Source organism: Myotis lucifugus, unplaced genomic scaffold (assembly GCF_000147115.1).
Source record: "Myotis lucifugus unplaced genomic scaffold, Myoluc2.0 scaffold_482, whole genome shotgun sequence".
Lineage (NCBI taxonomy): Eukaryota > Metazoa > Chordata > Mammalia > Chiroptera > Vespertilionidae > Myotis > Myotis lucifugus.
This window is the reverse complement of record NW_005871530.1, coordinates 807,428-829,619: the sequence shown is the minus strand read 5'-3', so window position 1 is coordinate 829,619 and position 22,192 is coordinate 807,428. Positions and strand designations below refer to the sequence as shown.

The 22,192-nt window shown below is 45.1% G+C and overlaps 1 protein-coding gene across 1 annotated transcript; it reads left to right on the top strand.

The window, feature by feature from the left end:
- Positions 1 to 492: 492 nt before the first annotated feature.
- On the top strand, positions 493 to 15,684 carry LOC106694389 (zinc finger protein 345-like). Its single transcript, XM_023744712.1, is given in 6 exon segments — positions 493 to 613; positions 2,222 to 2,883; positions 3,052 to 3,394; positions 3,397 to 3,572; positions 13,321 to 13,403; positions 14,805 to 15,684. Coding segments are annotated over 6 exon segments (2,265 nt in total).
- Positions 15,685 to 22,192: the final 6,508 nt, after the last annotated feature.

The window sequence follows — 22,192 nt, the reverse complement described above, 5'->3', positions numbered from 1 at the left end:
AGCTGTGTGAGAGAAGTGTGGTTCAAAGAATTATGTTGAGCAGACAGTGCAAAGTGATGGCCTCAACACCATGGTACCAGAGTCAGAAGGGTGAAGCCTGAGGCCATGTTTTTTCATGTCTCTGAGGGAGAATCGGGGCAATAACAAGAGTATTGCCTGACAAAAGCAGTGATAAATCATTCACATTTTCTTTATGGCCAACATCTCTTTCTTCCCTATTTGTTGACACCCACTGTATCAACAAGAGTCTGTGTGGCTTACATGTGAGGCCCAGAGGTATCTGCTCTCTGCTCAAATGCCTTTATTGTTGTGGGAAGACACAGTATCGGTAGTAATATAAGGAGAGAGTGACTTTGATGGGCCGATTGCCTGCTGTCTTATCTGATGAAGGGTAGAAGGAGCAAATGGATGTGGAGGGTGGGAAGTATGAAGAACTTCAAATCCTAAGAGAAAAGCTTATCAGGGCTTGAACTGTCCCCCTTATGACAGACTATGAACTTTGAGGACGTGGCCATAGTCTTCTCTGAGGAGGAGTGGGGGCTCCTTGATGAGGCTCAGAGACTTCTGTACTGCAATGTGATGCTGGAAGTGTTTGCACTTGTCTCATCTGCAGGTATGACCTTCACGTTTCTCCCAATGTCCTGAGGTGATAAATACTCTTCCTTTATTCTCCAAACATTGCTCTCACAGCCAGACCATGGGCTCTAGTAATATCCCCCACTGTCCTTTCAAATGGGCTGTGGCTGCCAGGGGCGAGCAGTGTGGGGAGTTCTTAGCTCTGGACTCCCCAAGCATCTCTTATACCCACTGACTCAGAAAATGCAAGAAGTGTCTGGCAGTCAGGAGTCTTGCAATGAGCTTAATGGGACCCACTTTGAACTTTCTCTTCCTGGGAAGGTGACTATGTCCTCATGGCTTCCACTTCTACACCATTCATCTAAGTAAGGATTTTTGTGACAGCCTGTGCCAGGTTATTGTATTTACTTACATGAAACTCGGAGGCTTGGCGGGGCGAGGTCCCAGGGTATCAACAGGGCAGAGGGAGCAGTTGTGGCTGCTCTCAGTCCTGCCCTCAGGGTCCACTTCTCAGTGTCCTGGCAATCGCTGCAAGCACCTCTGAGAGAAAGCCGCCTTTGAGTTCCAACCAATGCAAGACAGTCCAGTTTCTCCCATATGAGTCTGGGTCCCCAGAGACTCACCAGGACTGGAGTTCAGAGCAGTCGGGAGCTTGAGACACCTTCCCGAATGAAAAAGACAACCGTGTCCTCAGCCGGCAGCCCTCCCCACATACGCACCCGTACTTCTGTACTTTACTTCTGCACCGTACCTCCTCTGAGTCTCGGTATGGTTTTCTCTTTTTCTCTAGTTGTGGAATTTCCACTCAGCCAGTTTTCCTGTGGTTCTGGATGATGTCTGTTCCATCTTTTAGTTGTATTTTGAAGTTGTTGTGCTAGGCAGCCATCTCCGATGTTTACCTATGCCGCCATCTTGGTTTTCCGAACCCTGTGTTCTTTCTCAGGGTGAACTGGCAAGATGGTCTCTGATGAGGCCTGATCCTACTGAGTGGAAACTGGGGGAAGGTATCACATGAGGGCTTTTTCCAGATCACACCAGGAACCCGCTTGTGTCCAACCATATTTAGGTGCAGATGCGTTTTTCCACAACTTATTTCTACATTTTCTTTACCATTTTTGGCGTTTTGATGACTGATCATTTCATCTTTAACTTCATGGATTTGGCTACCTTCACCTTTGTCACTTTTTTGCATCACTTGTCCCTGGGCACTGCTCCCTGTGCAGTATTCTCTTGCATGGACCTGCACATGTGTTATCAGGTGTACATACATGCTTAAGTAGTCCTAGAATGCCAGCTCATGAATTTTACTTGGAATAAGACATAAGGAACCTTCTGCACAGCTTTGCCATGTCATCAGCAGATAAGCCCTGCTCAACACTGTTAGCAGAAGAAGGAGCTGATGATCCTGCTTCGATTCCATGTGGTGCTTGCCATCTTTGTGTCATATTTCTGGTGAGGCTTTCCTTGTTTTGTGATATTCAGAGTTCCAGTACTTCACAGGAGCCTTTTCCAAACCTGTCCAGCACATCTGTTATTTTCACACAATTGCGTGGAAAGCATGTATGATGTGCAACATATTTTTGTAATGGAACTGCCCTCATCACCGTAGTCAACAACCAGTTCCTCCTCATTTCTCTGTTTTCAGGTTGTTGCCATAACACGGATGACGAGGAGACCTGTTCTGAGCAGAGCGTATCTGTACAAGGAGAGTCACAGTTCAGGTCGTGTAAGACAGAGCCAGCAACCCAGAGGACCCATCTGTGTAAGCGGTGTTTCTCTGTATTAAAAGACATTCTGCACCTGACTGAGTCTCAGGCAACAGACTTTGAGCAGAAAGCCTTCTTCAATGACACACGTGTGAGAGGCTTCTGTTTCAGTGCAAACCCTCGCCAGCAAAAGAGGGAAGCCAGTGAAGAGAAGCCCTGGAAAGAAGCTGTGAACAGGACCTCGTTTGTGACCAGGTGCAGCTTCTACTTATCAGGGCTGCGTTCATCCAGGAGGGAGGTTGGGGAAGACTTGCCAGCCATCTCAAAGCTTCTCGAGCACCAGGCCCCTCTCGACACCAAGGAGCCACACATTGGCAGTGAAATTTCCCTGAAACATCGCAGTGGAAATCATAACCAGTGGGGTCAATGTGAAAATACTGCCAGCAACAACCAGAATGTTATTCAACAGAGCCTCTACTTTGGGGGAGTAAAATATGAATGTAACAAATATGGAAATATTTTTAGAGGAATCTCTAGCCTCATTCAACATAGGAAAGTTCACAGTGGAGAAAAGTCATATGAGTGTAGTGATTGTGGGAAGGCCTTTGGATATAAGACTAACCTCAATAAACACCACAGAGTTCACACTGGAGAAAAGCCCTATGTGTGTAGTGACTGTGGGAAGTCATTCAGGCAAATCTCTGTTCTTAATCGGCACCTGAGAGTTCACACTGGGGAAAAGCCATATGAGTGTACTGATTGCGGCAAGACTTTCAGTCAGAGGAACAACCTCACTGACCACCAGAGAGTTCACACAGGAGAAAAACCTTATGAGTGCAGTGAATGTGGGAAATCTTTTAGATGCCGTGGTCACCTTTTTACCCATAGGAGAATTCACACTGGAGAAAAACCTTATGAGTGTAGTGAATGTGGGAAGTCCTTCAGACAAAGAACTACCCTTACTAATCACCAGAGAATTCACACTGGAGATAAACCTTATGAATGCAGTGAATGTGGGAAATCTTTTAGAAGTCATAGTAACCTTTTTACCCACAAGAGAATTCACACTGGAGAAAAACCTTATGAGTGTAGTGAATGTGGGCAGTCCTTCAGCAAAGGTGTACCCTCACTAAGCACCAGAGAGTTCACACTGGAGAAAAACCTTATGAATGCAGTGAATGTGGGAAGTCCTTCACACAAAGGTATACCCTCACCGAACACCAGAGAGTTCACACTGAAGAAAAACCCTATGAGTGTAGTGAATGTGGGCAGACCTTCAGACGAAGGAATGCCCTCATCAGCACAAGATAATTCACACAGGAGAAAGGCCTCATGAGTGTAGTGAATGTGGGAAATATTTTAGATGTCATAATCACCTTTTTAAGCACAAGAGAGTTCACACAGGAGAAATGCCACATGAGTGTAATGAATGTGGGAAATATTTTAGCCAAAAATCTCTCCTCCTTAGACACCTGATTGTTCACAATGGAGAAAAGCTGTAAATGTGCTCCAAATACTTTTTTTCTCATTGACAATAACAACACCTAAAAGGACCATTTGATACACTTTAACAGAACATGAACCCCTTTTATCACAACATGCACTCGGCTAGATTCCTCATTAAATTTCAAGAAGGAGTGATGCTTTAGATAACTGCTTGGCACTTGCTAAGCTGCTCGGGCCTACTACCCGGTTGAAATCAGTGGGAGTATTTCTAGCTGAGGCGATTTCACCTCCACCACCTGGCTCACCTGAACAGGGTGCCTCAGTCACAACCCCTGTGTGGTCAAGGAAAAGGAATTCTGAGTTCTCACCTGAGCCTGAGCAAACTGTGATTACTCCAAGCTAATGGCAGGATCTTCATTCATTTCTGACTAGGAAATGGAGTTGATTGAGGGTTCATTCAGTGCACCCATCCTTAGCTAAGTAGAGCTACCTCTCTCAGGTTATCACCTTATGCTGTGATGAATTGTTTCAGGTTCCAATTCACCAACCTGAAAACCCATTGAATTTTCTAACACATCTCGGGATTATGATCTTTTTGTCCAGGTGCTTTTGCTCATGGACTAGTACCTTTCATTTTGTTGGTCCTATTCATGGCCTAGATTGATTTGAAAGCACACTTGGGGTCTGTCAGCATGTCCAGGGGAACAGATATTGTGGGAATCCCCAACCTGCTGTGCTTACGAAGGCAAAGCCTGGAGTCAGAAAATCCGTTTGTCCCGTATTCACTTGTAATGCAGTGCTGGCCCAAGACCTCAAAGAAAGTCGGCATGACTTTGTGGTTCTCATTTGCAGCCTGCTCCCTCCTATGATTGAGCTCTGAGGTCATCCTGAAATGTGGGTTGGGAGGTTTGTTGTGCTTCTGTGAACAATGTGAATTATATTATCTGTTCAATCTGTCTCACATATTATCATGGTGCCCTGTGCCATTATGGATGACATTTCATAGGCTGGTATCTCTTGTATTGAGACTCTGAGGGTTAGGTTGAACTACAACTGGGTCAGAAACCCCGTATTCATAGTGAGTAGGAAAGAGTGCAGAGAATTAAGTGAATCACACCTCATCTGAACATTACCCATAAAGACCAATGACTTGTGACTTGTGTGGTCCTTGTGGGCAGGCGTCCTCCGTTCCTCCATCACTTTTTCATGTGGCTAAAGTCATTTTTAGAGAAAATAAAGGGTCTGTGTCCTCTTTGGTCTCTCTAATGTGTTCACCTCAAGGTGTGCTCAACAGGCAAGACCTCAAAGCTAGAGGAAGGGTAATCCTGTAGTCAGTCCCAGCATGTGGATTTGTGACCCAGTCAGCATTCCTGTTTATTCGGATGTCTATAGTTTTCTCTGCTTGCCAATATTTGCTTCCACTGAGGCAAGGCTGGTGCTCCCAGGAAATTAGGAGAAAGTTGGTAGAGCCCATATAGGGTTATTTTAATTTTCTATCAAGACAGGGTTATATAGGCCTTTATTTGGAAACACATTTTAAGGTTTTATTTAGGTATATTTGTACTATTTGGTGAGCTTGGACATAGGGATCAAGCTCTAAAATGGTCACATGTGACATAAACTTATCTCTCACCCGTATACAGGTTCAGGCAAATGCAGGCATATAGATGTGAATATGCAAAACACAGAGTTGGCTCTCTATATTTCTAAATAAGTATTTTACATATTTAAAAAAATTTTATTGACTTTTCACAAAGAGAGAGAGAGGAGAGAGAGAGAGAGAGAGAGAGAGAGAGAGAGAGAGAGAGAAATAGTGATATTAGAAAGAAACATCAAACAGCTGCCTCCTGCACTTTACCTACAGGGCATCCAGGCAGGCATGTGCCTTGAGCTGGAATGGAACCAGTGACCTTCTAGGGCAAAGGATGGTGCTCAAACACCTGAGGTTCACTGGCCAAGGAAGAGTTTATTCTTGTTTTTTATATTATTGTAGTAATTTCCATGCCTACAGCTCTACACCTACATGTGACACACCCTGTAGTTACCTCCTGCCCTTTTGTAATTTTTCCTTCCCCTTCCCCAGGCCTAAATGCAGTCATTGATTTTCCTCCTTTACAAGATTAGTTAATATTTTTAGTAATTTCTGAAGCAGTATAAGGGGTATACAAATAGTGCTTTCCTTCATGCTACACAGTATTTTGAGATTCAACACGAATGCTTATGTGAATAGTTAATTATTTTTGATGGCTGAGTCATACTGAGTTCTGTGAATAACCAGTTTACCTATTATTGATCTGTCTGTGGTTTTAGTCATTTCCAGGTTTGGGATATTAAAAATAATTCCGCTGGGAATATTGCCTTCAGTTCTTTATACAGAGATTTGTTTTACTTATGGACCTGATGCAGTTTAGATGAATGTTTTACCTGTTAGTATATGCAGAACTGTGTTCCAAAATGATCATTCCCTTTGGCTTTCCACCCACCCACAGTAATGAAATATCTAGTTTTCTACAACCCTGCCAGCACATGTGATGTTTAATATTTTTAATAATAGGCCGAGAAATGAGTATAGTGTTAACTTGCTTTCTTTTAATTCCATTTCCCTAATAAATTTAAAAAAATTTTTTCCCTAATAAATTTTTATGGTGAACGTTTTTTCAAGCAATTATTTACACTTTCTTTGTGTCTTTTGTTGCAATGTCTGGTCAGAATCTTTTGCCAATTTTTAAAATGAAATTATTATTTTAACTATATGTTATTGCAGATATATTTATTTATTTCACTCAATCCTCAATGACTCAACTGAATTCTTTGCAATGTGAAACTATAAATTTTTTTAAAAATATTTTTTCATTGATTTTAGAGAGAAGGGAGAGGGATAGAGAGATAGAAACATCAATGATGAGAGAGAATCATTGATTGCCTGCCCAGGACCCTTCAGTTCCCAGGATCAAACCCGCAACCCACGCATGTGCCCTTGCTTAGAATCTAACCCAGGACCCTTCAGTTCCCAGGCCATCGCTCTAACCACTGTTCCAAACCGGCTAGGGCTAAATCCCTTAATTCTTTTTTTTTAAAAAGTATTTATATTGATTTGAGAGAGGAAGGGAGAGGGAGAAAGAGAGAGATAGAAGCATACACGATGAGAGAGAAACATCTATCAGCTGCCTCTTGCACATCCCCTACTGGGAATCGAGCCCACAACTTGGGTTGTGCCCTTGTCCAGAATCCAACCTGGGACCCTTCCGACCACAGGCTGATGCTCTATCCACTGAGCCAAACCAGCTAGGGCCCCTTAATTCTTTTTTAAAATTGTAATTCTCATCTGAGGAGATGTTTATTGCTTTGAGAGAGAGAGGAAGGGAGGGGCACAGAGAAAAAAAAGGAACATCCATGTGAGAGGAAACATGGACTGGTTGCCTTCCATAAATGCTTTTCTGAGGTTCACTGCTTTGGAAGTTGAGAGTGATGGTTTAGGGCAGTGGTTCTCAACCTGTGGATCTCGACCCCTTTGGCGGTCGTACGACCCTTTCACTGGGGTCGCTTAAGACCATCCTGCATATCAGATATTTACATTATAATTCATAACAGTTGCAATAAGACAGTTATGAAGTAGCAACGAAAATAGTTTTATGGTTGGGTCACAACATGAACTCTATTTAAAGGGCCAGAAGGTTGAAAGTCAGTGGTTTAGGGCAACCTGGGGACAAAGTCCACCTGGATGAGGAGACAGGCACCGGTCCGGATGGACTTCCACTGTCATTTCCTTCCCATCCCCAGTCCTCTTCTTGGCCATGCTCAGTCCCCACAAGAGGTGGGCACCCCGTGGTCATGTTAATGGGGCCCATCGAGTAAGTATGTCAGGTTCTCCTCCTGACCACCTGAGTTTGACTTCAGCCTGTGATGAGCTCTGACCAATGAAACGTGCTGGGAATGAAGCCTGTGACCTCTAACAGAAGAGTCTGGAAACACAGAGACTGGCCTCCCTATGTCCATCTCTAATAACACCCAGCAGTACCTACATGGGTGGTCTCTTCCATTATCCTGGTCTCAGTAGAACAAGGGTGAACATGGGGTATGAACAAGAAAGACACCTTTTTTGATAAAAGACCCTAAAACTTTGGGAATGTTTATTACCCATAATAAGATCTAGCTGGTCCTAATGGGAATGCGTCACTATTCTACCCTCTAGAAGGGAGCAGAACCTAACAATAGAAGCCATAGCTGTGTTATTAGAGACACATGGGTTTGACTTCCAGCTCTGCTTTTAAAACTCTACAATCAGGCAACTTACATCGAGTCTCTGAGTCTGGATTTCATCTTGATGAAATAGATCCTGAAAGGATTCAAGTTGTGGAGAGGATTGAGTGAAATAATAATAATGCAGGTAAAGCATTGAATGCAGGGCCTGGCACATGTAGTGAACATTCAGTAACTGTTAGCGCCATAGCTGCACAATGTGTGCTGACTGCAGACATGCAGACAATGTAGGAAATGTCGACTTGTTGGCCTCTGTGTCCTTTCAAATATTTCTTTTAAGTAAATAGGATAGAATTATGTATATACTCTCATAGCCTTATTTTTCTCTTAATAATATGCTATTTCTGTGTTAAAAATAATAACTCTGGCCCTATCCAGTTTGGCTCATTGGATAGAGTATTTGCCTGCAGACTGAAAGGTCCTGAGTTCGATTCCGATCAAGGGCATGCACGTTGGTTGCAGGCACATCCCCAGTAGGGGGTTTGCAGGTAGCAGCTGATAGATGTTTCTCTCTCATCGATGTTTCTAACTCTCTATCCATCACCCTTCCTCTCTGTAAAAAATCAATAAAATATATTTTATAAAATGATAATAAAAAAAGAACTCTGAGGGCCTGAGTGATTCCATTGTTTGAATTTCCTCCCAAGTACACAAAAGTTGCCATTCCTGGTGAAGCCACAAGACAGGTTCCTGGCTGGATGCCCAGACGGTGGGTAAGGGAGGGGAGGAGGCACCCCACCTGTGTTTTTCTCTCTCCCTCTCATTTTCTCTCAAAATAAAATTTTAAAAAGGGAACTATCTACATATCCAATTAGATTTGTGGTCTGCAGGAATAATTGACATAATATTTACGACAGAGAGCATTCTGACCTTCATGGAATCTGAAATAATATCTCCAAAAAGAGCTCAGTTGCAGACAACACTCCCCATAACCCTGCCACCAGCCACCAAAACCTAAGGTTGTCATTTGCCACAGCCATTCGGGCGCCCCAACACCAATATTCTCAATGGCCAGCCAGTGACTGCGATCCTAATGCCACCTGCGCTGTCTGGAAAGTACCTTACCCACAGGGCAATGCGCCTAATGATGGCTGCGTTTAGCCAATGAAAGCCCAGGAGAGGCGCATGAGCCTGGCTCTCATTTGTTTGGGCTTGACTCCCAGATTAATCCTCCAGGTGGTCATTTTCACCTCCTCGTTCTATCGACTTAGACGGCCCAGCGGGCTGCATCAGGACTAGGACAAGCCGTCAGAGGCAGCGTCCCCGCTGTGCAGGGAGTGTCTGAGGCTTGTTGACCTGCAGCAGGCGGGATTGAGGTCTCCATGCTTCCCTGACTCCTCTCTGCTCACTCACTGAGGTTAACTCAGCCTCACCCCGTTTACCCTCCACCTACCACGCTGTCAGGCCCTGCAGCTCGCGTTCAAGCACCCAGAAGAGTGAGTAGGTGACACGGCATGTGATGGGGTGAAAGAGGGTGACGGGCTGCAATGCCGCTCAGTCAGGCCGTGGGTGTGTGGCTGAGCTGTGAGGACTCGGGAAACCCAGGCCTGTTTTGTGTTGAAAGGCAACAAAGAAGATGAGGCAAAGTTTTGTGTGAGGAGTTTTACTTTCATCCTCAGGACGCTGGGGCCATGGGTGGTTGTGAACAGCAGAGGGACGTTGTCTGAGGTAGGGTTCTAAACATTTCCCCAAACTGCTGATGAGAACACATTAGAGGGAGAGGATAGTAGTGACTGACTGGATTAAGAAGTCCTTTGAAAGATAAGGAACTTGGCAAGAGTGTGCACTGAGGACCGAGCCCCGGGGGAATGCAGGTATCACCCAGCACCAGGGCTGGGCCAGGGCCCTGAGCAGCTGAGCCCCTGGATCCTGGGGTTGGGTGCCAGGCCGTCAACAGACCTTTAGTTCCTACAGGTTCCTGCAGGTGAGGAGCCGCTGAGGGGCCTGGGCTGTGGGACTGATGTCAGGGCCTCAGACTCTTGTGGCCTCTGAGTTAGTGGGGTCCTGGGTCTGTCCAGCCTCTCTTCCTGCCCTGTGACCTGCAGACTCTCAGCCCTGAATTAAGTCCATGACTAGGGTTGGATGAAGTGGTCCATGGTTTTCTGGCAAACAGTGGAATGAGATGTGGGAGGTCCTACCAGGCACAGGTTCCCGATGTGGCAGAGGCTCAGACTGAAGACAGCGGGTTCAGGAGCCTGTACGAATGCTTTTCTCTTTAATTGGAACCGGTAAGAATGGGAGAGGAGTCAGGTGTAGAGGAGCTTTGTGACAACACGGTTGTCTGTTCTGCAGGTGATGGGGGCAAAGGGAGACTTGGAGCAGCGGAGGCAGGTGATCTGACTCAGGTCTCATTAGACGCCCTGTGGCTGCAGCATGGAGAGCAATATGGGTGATAGGGAGGTGGTGTGCTCATCTGGCAGAATGTGATGATACCTGGCCCCTGGTGGTGGCCCTGGAGATAAAAGACACAGTTGGATCAGGGATTGGTATTTTAGATGTGGCTACTTCTAATTTTGAAGTTGAGAGAGGGAGAGAGATGTAAGAGTCAGAGATGAGATGAAAGTTTGTATTTAGCATCTGGTGTTATGGAAGCACCATCATCTCGCATAAAGTCATTCATAGTGGGAAATTCATGTACATTGCAGATAAACACGAACTCACACTTATTTTGGCCTGTTAGGGTGTGAGATATTTCAGAGAGCAGTTAAAGAGCATCTGGAACTCGGAGGAGTTGTTCAAGATGAAGATGACTCAAAAGGAGTGAAGACCACCTGGACCAGAGGGGAGTTGTAGATCATCATTTTATTTTAATTTGAGGCCCTAGGTCCACGGAAACAAGGTGAGATTGGTGCTGGTGCATATTTACTTATTCAACACTCACCAGGAATATTCTGTGAGCCTTGGTGTGGCCTGGGCTGTTGCCCTCAGTCTGGTTGATTTGCTTAGGGGCATGAGTGGTCATCTATGAGACTCACTGGGCATGGGGTGAAGCATAGTAATCCCTCCTTTGGAAAACTGCTGTTCTAACTACACTGTGATGCTTAGACAATCTCTTATTCTGTAGGTCAACTCTGTTATTTTCAGACTGTAAAATAAGTTTGCTTGTTGCTTGAATAGAAAAGATAAACTTAATTGCCTGACCTTGCAAGCTAGCCATCTAACTGATATGCTGATATTGATGCCAGGTGCCTGTATAGATATGATACTCAAGGTAACAGATGTCTCTATAGATATGACAGGTGTTTGGTAGATATGATATGTACTCCAGGTTACAAGCTGTCTACAAAAATAACTGACACAAGGGCCTAAGAAAGATATAAAAGAGAATATTTCCTCCTTTGGCTGTTCAGAATTTGATGGACGTATTCTGGTCTGAACCTGCACCCAATAGAGATGACTCCTAACAGGCTCATTAAGGAATCTTGTCCAGCTCGCTGTTTTTTAATACAACAGGGGTAGAGGGCCATCGGCCATGATACTTGAGTGGTGACGGCTGTGACGGGGGATGGGAGATCATGTGCAGCACTGGTGGAGGTGGGATCTGGATATCTAAGAAGTGATGTGGTTCTCAATATTTGAGGTTGAAGGAAAACACAGTCAGGGAGTGAGGCCTTTATACCAGGGCTCAAGGCTGCCTCCATGAGTGTGGACTCTCAAAGTTGGTGTAGAACTTATTCCTGTTTGAATTTGCCAAGCAGTCACTACACCACAGCTGCTGAGTAATGAGTAGGAAGTCAAGGAGATGACTGTGGGGGCTGTGGGTGTGGGAATGCAGGTGAGAGAGAGGTGTGGGAGATGGAGTGATGTGCCCTTGGAGAGGGAGTGTGAATTCATGGCCACAGGACACTGGGTGTTGCAATAAGGGTGAAAACGGAGTGAGTCCATTTTTGGTGGTTACTGGCTGATATGATATATGATATGATATGAGGATTTTTAGTGTAATTGTCTGAAAATAGGGGTGTTGTGGTCAGACCTGCCAGGTGCACAGCTGAGGTGTCACATAGATGCACACCTTTCTATGGTTGTCGAGGGGTGACACATTGATCAATGGGAAGGAGATAGCATATATTGGTGCCAGCTGGGCTTGCATGTTTGCAGTGAATCAGGAAGGGAGATAGAAAGAGAGAGAAACACATTACACAGGCTGTGAATTAGACATTTGGAAGAGAAGATGAAGAGGAAATAAAGTGTTCTCGCGACAGCAAATTTGTGTTGCTCTGAGGATGTGCCCCTGGAAATGAAGCTGTGTGAGAGAAGTGTGGTTCAAAGAATTATGTTGAGCAGGTAGTGCAAGGTATTGGCCTCAACACCATGGTATCAGAGTCAGAAGGGTGAAGCACAAGGCCATGTTTTTTCATGTCTCTGAGGTAGTTTACGGGCGATACCAAGAGTATTGCCTGACAAAATAAGTGATAAATCATTCACATTTTCTTTATGGCCAACATCTCTCTCTTCCCTATGTGGTGACAACCACTGTGTCGACAAGAGGTTGTGTGGCTTACATGTGAGTCCCAGAGGTATCTTCTCTCTGCTCAACTGCCTTTATTGTTGTGGTAGGAACTGTATTTGTAGGAATATAGGGAGAGAGTGACTTTGATGGGCCCAAGGCCTGGTGTCTTGTCTGATGAAGGGTAGAGGGAGCAAATGGATGTGGAGGGTGGGAAGTATGAAGAACTTCAAATCCTAAGAGAAAAGCTTATCATGGCTTGAACTGTCCCCCTTATGACAGAATATGAACTTTGAGGACGTGGCCATTGTCTTCTCTGAGGAGGAGTGGGGGATCCTTGATGAGGCTCAGAGACTTCTCTACTGCAATGTGATGCTGGAAGTGTTTGGACTTGTCTCATCTGCTGGTAAGACCTTCATGTTTCTCCAAATGTCCTGAGGTGATGTCTACTCTTCCTTTATTCTCCAAACGTAGCTCTCACAGCCAGACCATGGGCTCTACTAATATCCCCCACTGTCCTTTCAAATGGGCTGTGGCTGCCAGAGGCAAGCTGTGTGGAGAGTCCTGATCTCTGGAGTCCCCAAGCATCCCTTACACCCACTGCCTCAGAAAATGTAAAAAGTGACTGGCAGTCAGGACTCTTGCAATGAGCTTAATGGGACCCACTTTGAACTTTCTCTTCCTGGGAAGGTGACTATGTCCTCATGGCTTCCACTTCTACACCATTCATCTACGTAAGGCTCTTTGTGACAGCCTGTGCCAGGTTATTGTCTTTAATTACATGAACCTCCGTGGCTTGGGCGGGGCTGGGTCCATGAGGATCAACAGGGCAGAGCGAGCAGTTATGTCTGCTCTCAGTCCTGCCCACAGAGGCCCCAATCTCAGTGTCCCGGAAATCGCTGCAAGCACCTCCGAGATAAAGCCGCCTTCGAGTTCCGACCAATGCCAGACAGTCCAGTTTCTCCCATGTGAGTCTGGCTCCACAGAGACTCGCCCGAACTGGAGTTCAGAGCAGTGGGGAGCTTGAGACTCCCTCCCGATTGAAAAAGACAACCTTGTCCTCAGCTGCCAGCCCTCTCCGCATGCGCATCCGTACTTCTGTACTTTACTTCTGCACCGTACCTCCTCTGAGTCTCGGTATGCTTTTCTCTTTCCTTCTAGTTGTGGAATTTCCACTCAGCCAGCCTTCCTGTGGTTCTGGATGATGTCCGTTCCGTCTTTTAGTTGTATTTTTGAAGTGGTTGTGCTAGACAGCAATCTCCGGTGTTTACCTATGCCACCATCTTGGTTTTCTGAACCCTGTATTCTTTCTCAGGGTGAACTGGCAAGATGGTCTCTGATGAGGTCTGACCCTACTGAGTGGAAACTGCGGGAAGGTATCACATGAGGGCTTTTTTCAGATCACACCAGGAACCCGCTTGTGTCTAACCATATTTAGGTGCAGATGCGTTTGTCCACACCTTATTTCTAAATTTTATTTACTATTAATGACATTTTGATGACTGATCATTTCATCTGTAACTTCATGGCTTTGGGCTACCTTCACCTTTGTCACTTTTTTGCATCACCTGTCCCTAGGCACTGATCTCTGTGCAGTATCTCATGCATGGACCTGCACATGTGTTATGAGGTGCACATATATGCTTAAGTAGTCCTCGAACCCCTGCTACTGAATTTTACTTGGAATAAGACATAAGCAACATTCTGCACAGCTTGCCCATGTTACCAGCACACAAGCTCTGCTGAACAATGTTAACAGAAGAAGGAGCTGATGATCATGCTTTGATTCCATGTGGTGATTGCCATGTTTGTGTCACATTTCTGGTGAGGTTTTCATTGTTTTGTGATATTCTGAGTCCAAGAACTTCACAGGAGCCTTTAACAAATCCTGCCAGCACATCGGTTATTTTCAGACAAATGCTTTGAATGCATGTATGATATGTAACATATTTTTATAATGGAACCTCCCTCATCACCATAGTCAACATCCAGTTCCTCCTCATTTCTCTGTTTTCAGGTTGTGGGCATAAATCGGATGATGAGGAGGCCTGTTCTGAGCGCAGTCTATCTGTACAAGTAAAGTCACAAGTTAGAGCATCTAAGACAGAGCCATCAACACAGAGGACCCATGTGTGTAAGTGGTGTTTCTCTGTGTTCAAAGACATTCTGCACCTGACTGAGTCTCAGGCAGCATACCTTGAGCAGAAAGCCTTCTTCAATGACACACGTGTGAGAGACTTCTGTTTCAGTGCAAACCCTCGCAGGCAACAGAGGGAAGCCAGTGGAGAGAAGCCCTGGAAAGAAGCTATGGACAGGGCCTCGTTTGTGACCAGGTGCAGCTTCTACTTATCAGGGCTGCCTTCATCCAGGAGGGAGGTTGAGGAAGACTTGCCAGCCATCTCAGAGCTTCTCCAGCCCCAGGCCCCTCTCGACACTGAGGAGCCACCCAGTGGCAGTGAGATTTCCCTGAAACTTCTCAGTGGAACAGGTCATAAACAGTGGGGTCAATGTGAAAATGCTGCCAGCCACAACCAGAAAGTTGTTCAAAAGAGCATCTGCAAGGGAGAAGTTAATTATGCATGTAACAAATCTGGAAAAATTTTTAGAGGAATCTCTAGCCTCATTCGACATAGGAAAGTTCACAGTGGAGAAAAGCCATATGAGTGTAGTGACTGTGGGAAGACCTTCAGATATAAGAGTAACCTCAATCAACACCACAGACTTCACACTGGAGAAAAGCCCTATGAGTGTAGTGAGTGTGGCAAGACTTTCAGTCACGGGTCCAACCTCACTGTACACCAGAGAGTTCACACTGGAGAAAAACCTTATAAGTGCAATGAATGTGGGAAGTCCTTTAGACAAATGTATGCCCTCACTGAACACGAGAGAATTCACACTGGAGAAAAACCTTATGAATGCAGTGAATGCTCGAAATCTTTTAGATTACATAATATCCTTTTGAACCACAAGAGAGTTCACACTGGAGAAAAACCTTATGAATGCATTGAATGTGGGAAGTCCTATAAGGGAAGGTTTAACTTCACTGAACACCAGAGAGTTCACACTGGAGAAAAACCTTTTGAATGCAGTGAATGTGGGAAATCTTTTAGATGCCGTGGTAACCTTTTTATACACAAGAGAGTTCACACAGGAGAAAAGCCTCATGAATGTAGTGAATGTGGGAAATCTTTTAGCAGAAAATCTCACCTCCTTAGACACCTGATTGTTCACAATGGAGAAAAGCTTTAAATGTGATCCGAATACTTTCTTTTTCTCATTGACAATAACAACTCTGAAGGTGTCTCTTTGATACACATTTAATGGAACATAAACCCCTTTTATCACAACATGCACTCCCCTAGATTCCTCATAAAATTTCAAGTACAAGTGATGCTTTAGACAACTGCATGGCACTAGCTAAGCTGCTCGGACCTACTACCCGATTGAAATCACTGGGAGTATTCCTGGCTGAGGCGATTTCACCTCCACCACCTGGCTCACCTGAACAGGGTGCCTCAGTCACAACCCCTGTGTGGTCAGGGAAAAGGAATTCTGTGTTCTCACCTCTGCCTGAGGAAACTGTGATTACTCCAAGCTCATGGCAGGATCTTCATTCCTTTCTGACTAGGAAATGGAGTTCATTGAGGGTTCATCCTGCGCACCAATCCTCAGCTAAGTAGAGCTACCTCTCTCAGGACATCACCTTATGTTGTGATGAATTGTTTCAGGTTCCAATTCACCAACCTGCAACCCATTGAATTTTCTAACATGTCTTGGGATTATGATCTTTTTGTCCAGGTGCTTTTACTCATGTACTAGTACCTTTCATTTTGTTGGTCCTATGCATTGCCAGGCTTGATCTGAAAGCACACTGGGATCTGTCCCCATGTACAGGGGCACAGATATTGTGGGAATCCCCAACCTGCTGTGTTTCCGAAGGCAAAGCGTGGAGTCAGAAAATCACTGTGTCCCGTATTCACTTGTAATGCAGTGCTGCCCAAGACCTCGAAAGAAAGCCGGCATGACTTTGTGGTTCTCATTTGCTGCCTGGTGTCCTATTATTGAAGTATGAGGTCATCCTGAAGATGGGGGTGGGGGTTTTGTTGTGCTTCTGTGAACAATGGGAATTATATTATCTGTTCACAGTGTGTATTACATACTGTCAAGGTGCCCTGTGCCGTTATGAATGACATTTCGTAGGCTGGTGTCGCTTGTATTGAGACTCTGAGGGTTAGGTTGAACTACAACTGGGTCAGAAACCCTGTATTCATAGTGAGTGGGAAAGTGTGAAGAGAATTATTGAATCGCACCTCTTCTGAACATTACCCACAAATGACCAAGGACCTGTGACCTGTGTGGTCATTGTGGACAGGCATCCTCAGTTCCTCCATCACTGTTTCCTGTGGCTAAAGTCATTTTTAGAGAAAATAATCTAAAGGGTCTTTGTCCTCTTCTGGCCTCTTTAAGGTTTTCACCTCAAGGTTTGCTCAACAGGCAAGACATCAAAGCTAGAGGAAGTGTAATCCTGTAGTCAGTCCCAGGATGTGGCATTTGTGACCCAGTCAGCATTCCTGTTGATTCTGATGGCTATAGTCTTCACTTCTTGCCAATATTTGCTGCTACTGAGGCAATGCTGGTGCTCCCAGGAAATTAGGAGAGAAATGGTAGAGCCCATATTGGGTTGTCATTTTAATTTTCTAACAAGACAGGGATATCTAGGCCTTTATTTGGAAGCACATTTTAAGGCTTTATTGAGGTATATTTGTACTATTTGGTGAGCTGGGACATAGGGATCAAGCTCTGAAATGGTCACATGTGACAAACTTATCTCTCACCCATATACAGGTTCGGGAAAAACCAGTCATATAGATGTGAATATGCAAAACACAGAGTTGACTCTATTTTTCTAAGTAAGTATTTTACATATTTAAAAATATCTTTAATGATTTTTCACAAAGCACGGAAGGGAGAGAGAGAGAAACAGAGAGAGCAACAGAGAGAGAGAGAGAGAAATGGTGATATTAGAAAGAAACATCAAACAGCTGCCTCCTGCACTTCACCTACAGGGCATCCACGCAGGCACGTGCCTTGAGCTGGAATGGAACCAGTGACCTTCTAGGGCAATGGATGGTGCTCAAACACCTGACGCTCACTGGCCAGGGAAGAGTTTATCCTTGTTTTTTATTATTTTTAAATTATTGTAGTTTTCCAGCCAACAGCTCTACACCTACTTGCGCCACTCCCTGTAGTTACCTCCTGCCCTTTTGGAATCTCTCCTTCTCCCTTCCTCAGCCCTAAATGCAGTCTTTGATTTTCCTTCCTTTACAAGACTAGTTAATTTTTTTAAGATTACTTCATATTTTTTGGTATTTTCAGAAGCACTATAAGGGGTATACAAATATTGCTTTCCTTCATGCTACACAGTATTTTGAGGTTCAACACGAATGCTTATGTGAATAGTTAATTATTTTTTATGGCTGAGTCATACTGTGTTCTGTGAATAACCATTTTTCCTATTGATCTGTCAATGGTTTTAGTCTTTTCTAGGTTTGGGATATTAAAAATGAATCTGCTGGGAATATTGCCTTCAATTCTATCTATAGAGTTATGTTTTACTTATCAAAGTGATGCAGTGTAGGCGAATGTATTACCTGTTAGTATATGCAGAAGTGTTTTCTAAAATGGTCATTCCCTTTGGCTTTCCACCCACGTACAGTAATGAAAATTCTAGTTTTTCCACAACCCTGCCAGCACATGTGATGTTTAATCTTTTTAATAATAGGCCAAGAAATGAATATAGTGTTAACTTGCTTTGTTTTAATTCCATTTCCCTAATAAATTAAAAAATTTTTTTCCCTAATAAATTTTTATGCTGAACGTTTTTTTAAGCAATTCTTTACACTGTCTTTGTCTCCTTTGTTGAAATGTCTGGTCAGAATCTTTTGCCAATTTTTAAAATGAAATTATTTTAACAATAGGTTAGTACAGCATCTAAGATATATTTATTTATTTCACTCAATCCTCAATGACTCAACTGAATTCTTTGCAATGTGAAACTATAAATTTTTAAAAAAATATTTTTTCTTTGATTTTAGAGAGAAGGGAGACGGATAGAGAGATAGAAACATCAATGATGAGAGAGAATCATTGATTGCTGCCTCATGCACGCCCCCTTCTGGGGATCAAACCCACAACCCAGGCATGTGCCCTTGCTTAGAATCGAACCCAGGACCCTTCAGTCCCCAGGCCGACGCTCTATCCACTGATCCAAACTAGCTAGGGCTCAACCCCTTAATTCTTTTTATAAAAAAAAGTATTTTGATTTGAGAGAGGAAGGAAGAGGGAGAGAGAGAGAGAGATAGAAACATACACGATGAGAGAGAAACATCTATCAGCTGCCTCTTGCACATCCCCTACTGGGAATCGAGCCCACAACCTGGGCATGTGGCCTTGTCCAGAATCTAACCTGGGACCCTTCTGTCCACAGGCTGATGCTCTATCCACTGAGCCAAACCAGCTAGGGCCCCTTAATTGTTTTTTAAAATTGTAATCCTCATCTGAGGATATGTTTATTGCTTTGAGAAAGAGAGGGAGGGAGTGGCACAGAGAAAAAAAAGGAACATCCATGTGAGAGGAAACATAGACCTGTTGCCTTCCATAAATGCCGGGCAGCAGATCAAACACACAACCTGATCTGCGCCCTCACGAGGAGCCGAACATGCCCTTTGATTGAAGGGGGCGAATGAAATGAAGCTGCAAGAGATTGAGCCGCCTGGCCAGGGCAGCACCTGAAATCTTCATGTTTCCTTCAAGACCATGAGTTAGTATGACTCAGCATTTGGGGGAGTGTTTGTTTTGCATGTTGCCTGTTGGTTGTATGTGTGAATTGGCTGTCCCTTTGGGTGTTCCTGATGTGTGTATTGTGTTCTCTTTATGTCTGTGTTCTATGTCCCTGTATGTCTGCTCTAGTGTGCGGGCCCGTGTGTCCATTGTGTGTGTGTGTGTGTGTGTCCTGTGATACTGTGTGTATGACACTGATTGTTTCTATGTGTGTGTCCAGTGTGTGTGTGTGTGTGTGTTCCCCTCAAGGTGTTCCCTGTGTCTGCAGTCTGTATCTGTGTGAGCCTGACTATGAGCCCTGCAGTTCAGTGCCCAGCTGTGGCAGGGGGCGTCCTGTACCTGCATGTTTCTGTGCTTGTGGTGTCGGTATGTCTCCCTGTGAGTCTGTGCACCCCAATCACAGGCAACTGCATAGGCAGTCTCTGGAGGGCTCTGGAAGAGGCCCCTTATGCCCCTGCTCACCCAGGTTCTGCTGTCCCCCAGGTGGTCCCCTCTCTGGCCTCAGGGACGGATGAAGGGAAAGGTCAGTTCATAGAACCCCAGGCTGTGGGAAGGGGAGGAATTAGGGAAGATTCTGATGTCAGACTGTACTTAGAGCATGTGCATGGGGAATGTTTGTAAAGGACACTAGGCTTCGTGGAGGAGCTGGGGATCCCGGTGCCTTGGGAAGGAATGAGTGGGTGGGTGCATGTGGGGGGAGCTGAAGGGTAAGACTTCCAGGCTCCTAACCACCCACTAGGAATGAGGAAGTGGACATCCCTGGAGAGGGGTGTCCCTTGCCCATGTGAAAGCGAGGCTGACCCCTAGGGGAGGAAGGTGTCCGGCTCCAGGGAGCATCATTCCGGGACTTCTGGGCTCTGGTCATCTCCTGGGAGTGTGTGGCCAACCAGGACACTGGGGCCAGGAGGGAAAATTGGGCCCTGAGATTTCTTCCCTGTGGACGGGTGAACTGTGGAGGGAGTGCATTTAGCACAGTTTCCTGCACAGAAACTGCAGGGTCACCACTGATGTTACCGGCAGCATTTTTACCATCAGCCCCACCTGCTGGGGCCCTCACATGGGCAACGCAAATGACACAGGGCCTTGGAGGCAGGGAGGGCCTGATGTTCATGTAAAAGCACGTGGTGCTGGAGGCTTCCAGCCTGTGCCCTTCCCAGTCAACACCCTTAACTTGTGAGTCTTCATCTCCACCGAGTGTGGGACCCGAGGCAGCCAGGGGTTTACCCAGGTCACACTCAGAAGTGGGTTCTGAGTTCGCTGCCAATGCCATCTGCCCAAACTCCTTTTCTGAGGTTCACTGCTTCGGAACTTGTCAGTGATGGTTTAGGGCTGCGGTTCTCAACCTGTGGGTCCCAACGCTTTTGGCGGTCAAACGACCCTTTCACAGAGGTCGCCTAAGACCATCCTGCATATCAGATATTTTCATGACGATTCATAACAGTAGCAACATTACAGTTATGACGTAGTAATGAAAATAATGTTGTGGTTGGGTAACAACATGAGGAAATGTATTTAAAGGCCCAGAAGATGGAGAACGAGTGGTTTAGGGCAACCAGGGGACACGGTCCAACTGAATGAGGAGACAGGGACCCATCATGACGGATTCCCACTGTCATTTCCTACCAATCCCCACTCCTCTCCTTGGCCCTGCACAGTCCCCACAAGAGCCTGGCACCACGTGGTCATGTTAATGGGGCCCATCGAGTAAGTATGTCAGGTTCTCCTCCTGACCACCTGAGTTTGACTTCAGCCTGTGATGTGCTCTGACCAATGAAATGTGCTGTGTGTGAAGCCTCTCACCTCTAACAGAAGAGTCTGGAAACACGGAGACTGGCCACCCCCTATGTCCATCTCTAATAACACCCAGCAGCACCGACATGGGTGGTCTCTCCATTATCCTGGTCTCAGGAGAACAAGGGTACACATGGGGTATGAACAAGAAAGATACCTTCTTTAATAAAAGTCACTAAAACTTTGGGACTGTTTATTACCCATAACACCCAGCTTGTCCTAATGGGAATGCATCTCCTATTCTGCCCTCTAGGAGGCAGAAGTGCTTAACATTAGAAGCCAGAGCTGTGTTATTAGAGACACATGGGTTTGACTTCCAGACCTGCCTTTATTAACTCTACAATCAGGCAATTTACCTTGAGTCTCTGAGTCTGGATTACATCTTGATAAAATAGATCCTGAAATGATCTCAAGTTGTGGAGAGAATTGAGTTAAATAATAATAATGCAGGTTAAGCATTGAATCCAGGGCCTGGCACATGTAGTGAACATTCAGTAACTGTTAGCTCCATAGCTGCACAATGTGTACTGACTACAGACATGCAGACAATGTAGGAAATGCTGACTTGTTGGCCTCTGTGTCCATTCAAATATTGCTTTTAAGCGAATAGGATAGAATTATGTATATATTCTCACAGCCTTATTTTTCTCTTAATAATGTGCTATTTCTGTGTTAAAAACAAAAACTCTGGCCCTAACCAGTTTGGCTCAGTGGATAGAGCATCGGCCTGAGGACTGAAGGGTCCTGGGTTTGATTCCAGTTAAGGGCATGTACCTTGGTTGCCGGCACATCCCCAGTAAGGTGATTTCAGGAGGTAGCTAACAGATGTTCCTATCTCATCGATGTTTCTAACTCTCCATCTCCCTTCCTCTCTGTAAAAAATCAATAGAATATCTACACTAATAAAAGAGAAACATGGTAATTAGCGTACGACCACTACCCTTCCCATTGGCTAATCAGCATATCCTTATGCAAATTAACTGTCAGCCAAGATGGCGGCTGGCAGCCATGCACTGAAGCGAACAGGGAGGCTTGCTTGCTCCAGTGATGGCGAACTCCAACGTTCCCCGCCTGACTTGCTGGCCTCTCAGCTGCAACTCTAAGCAACTATGTTGCAAATATAGAA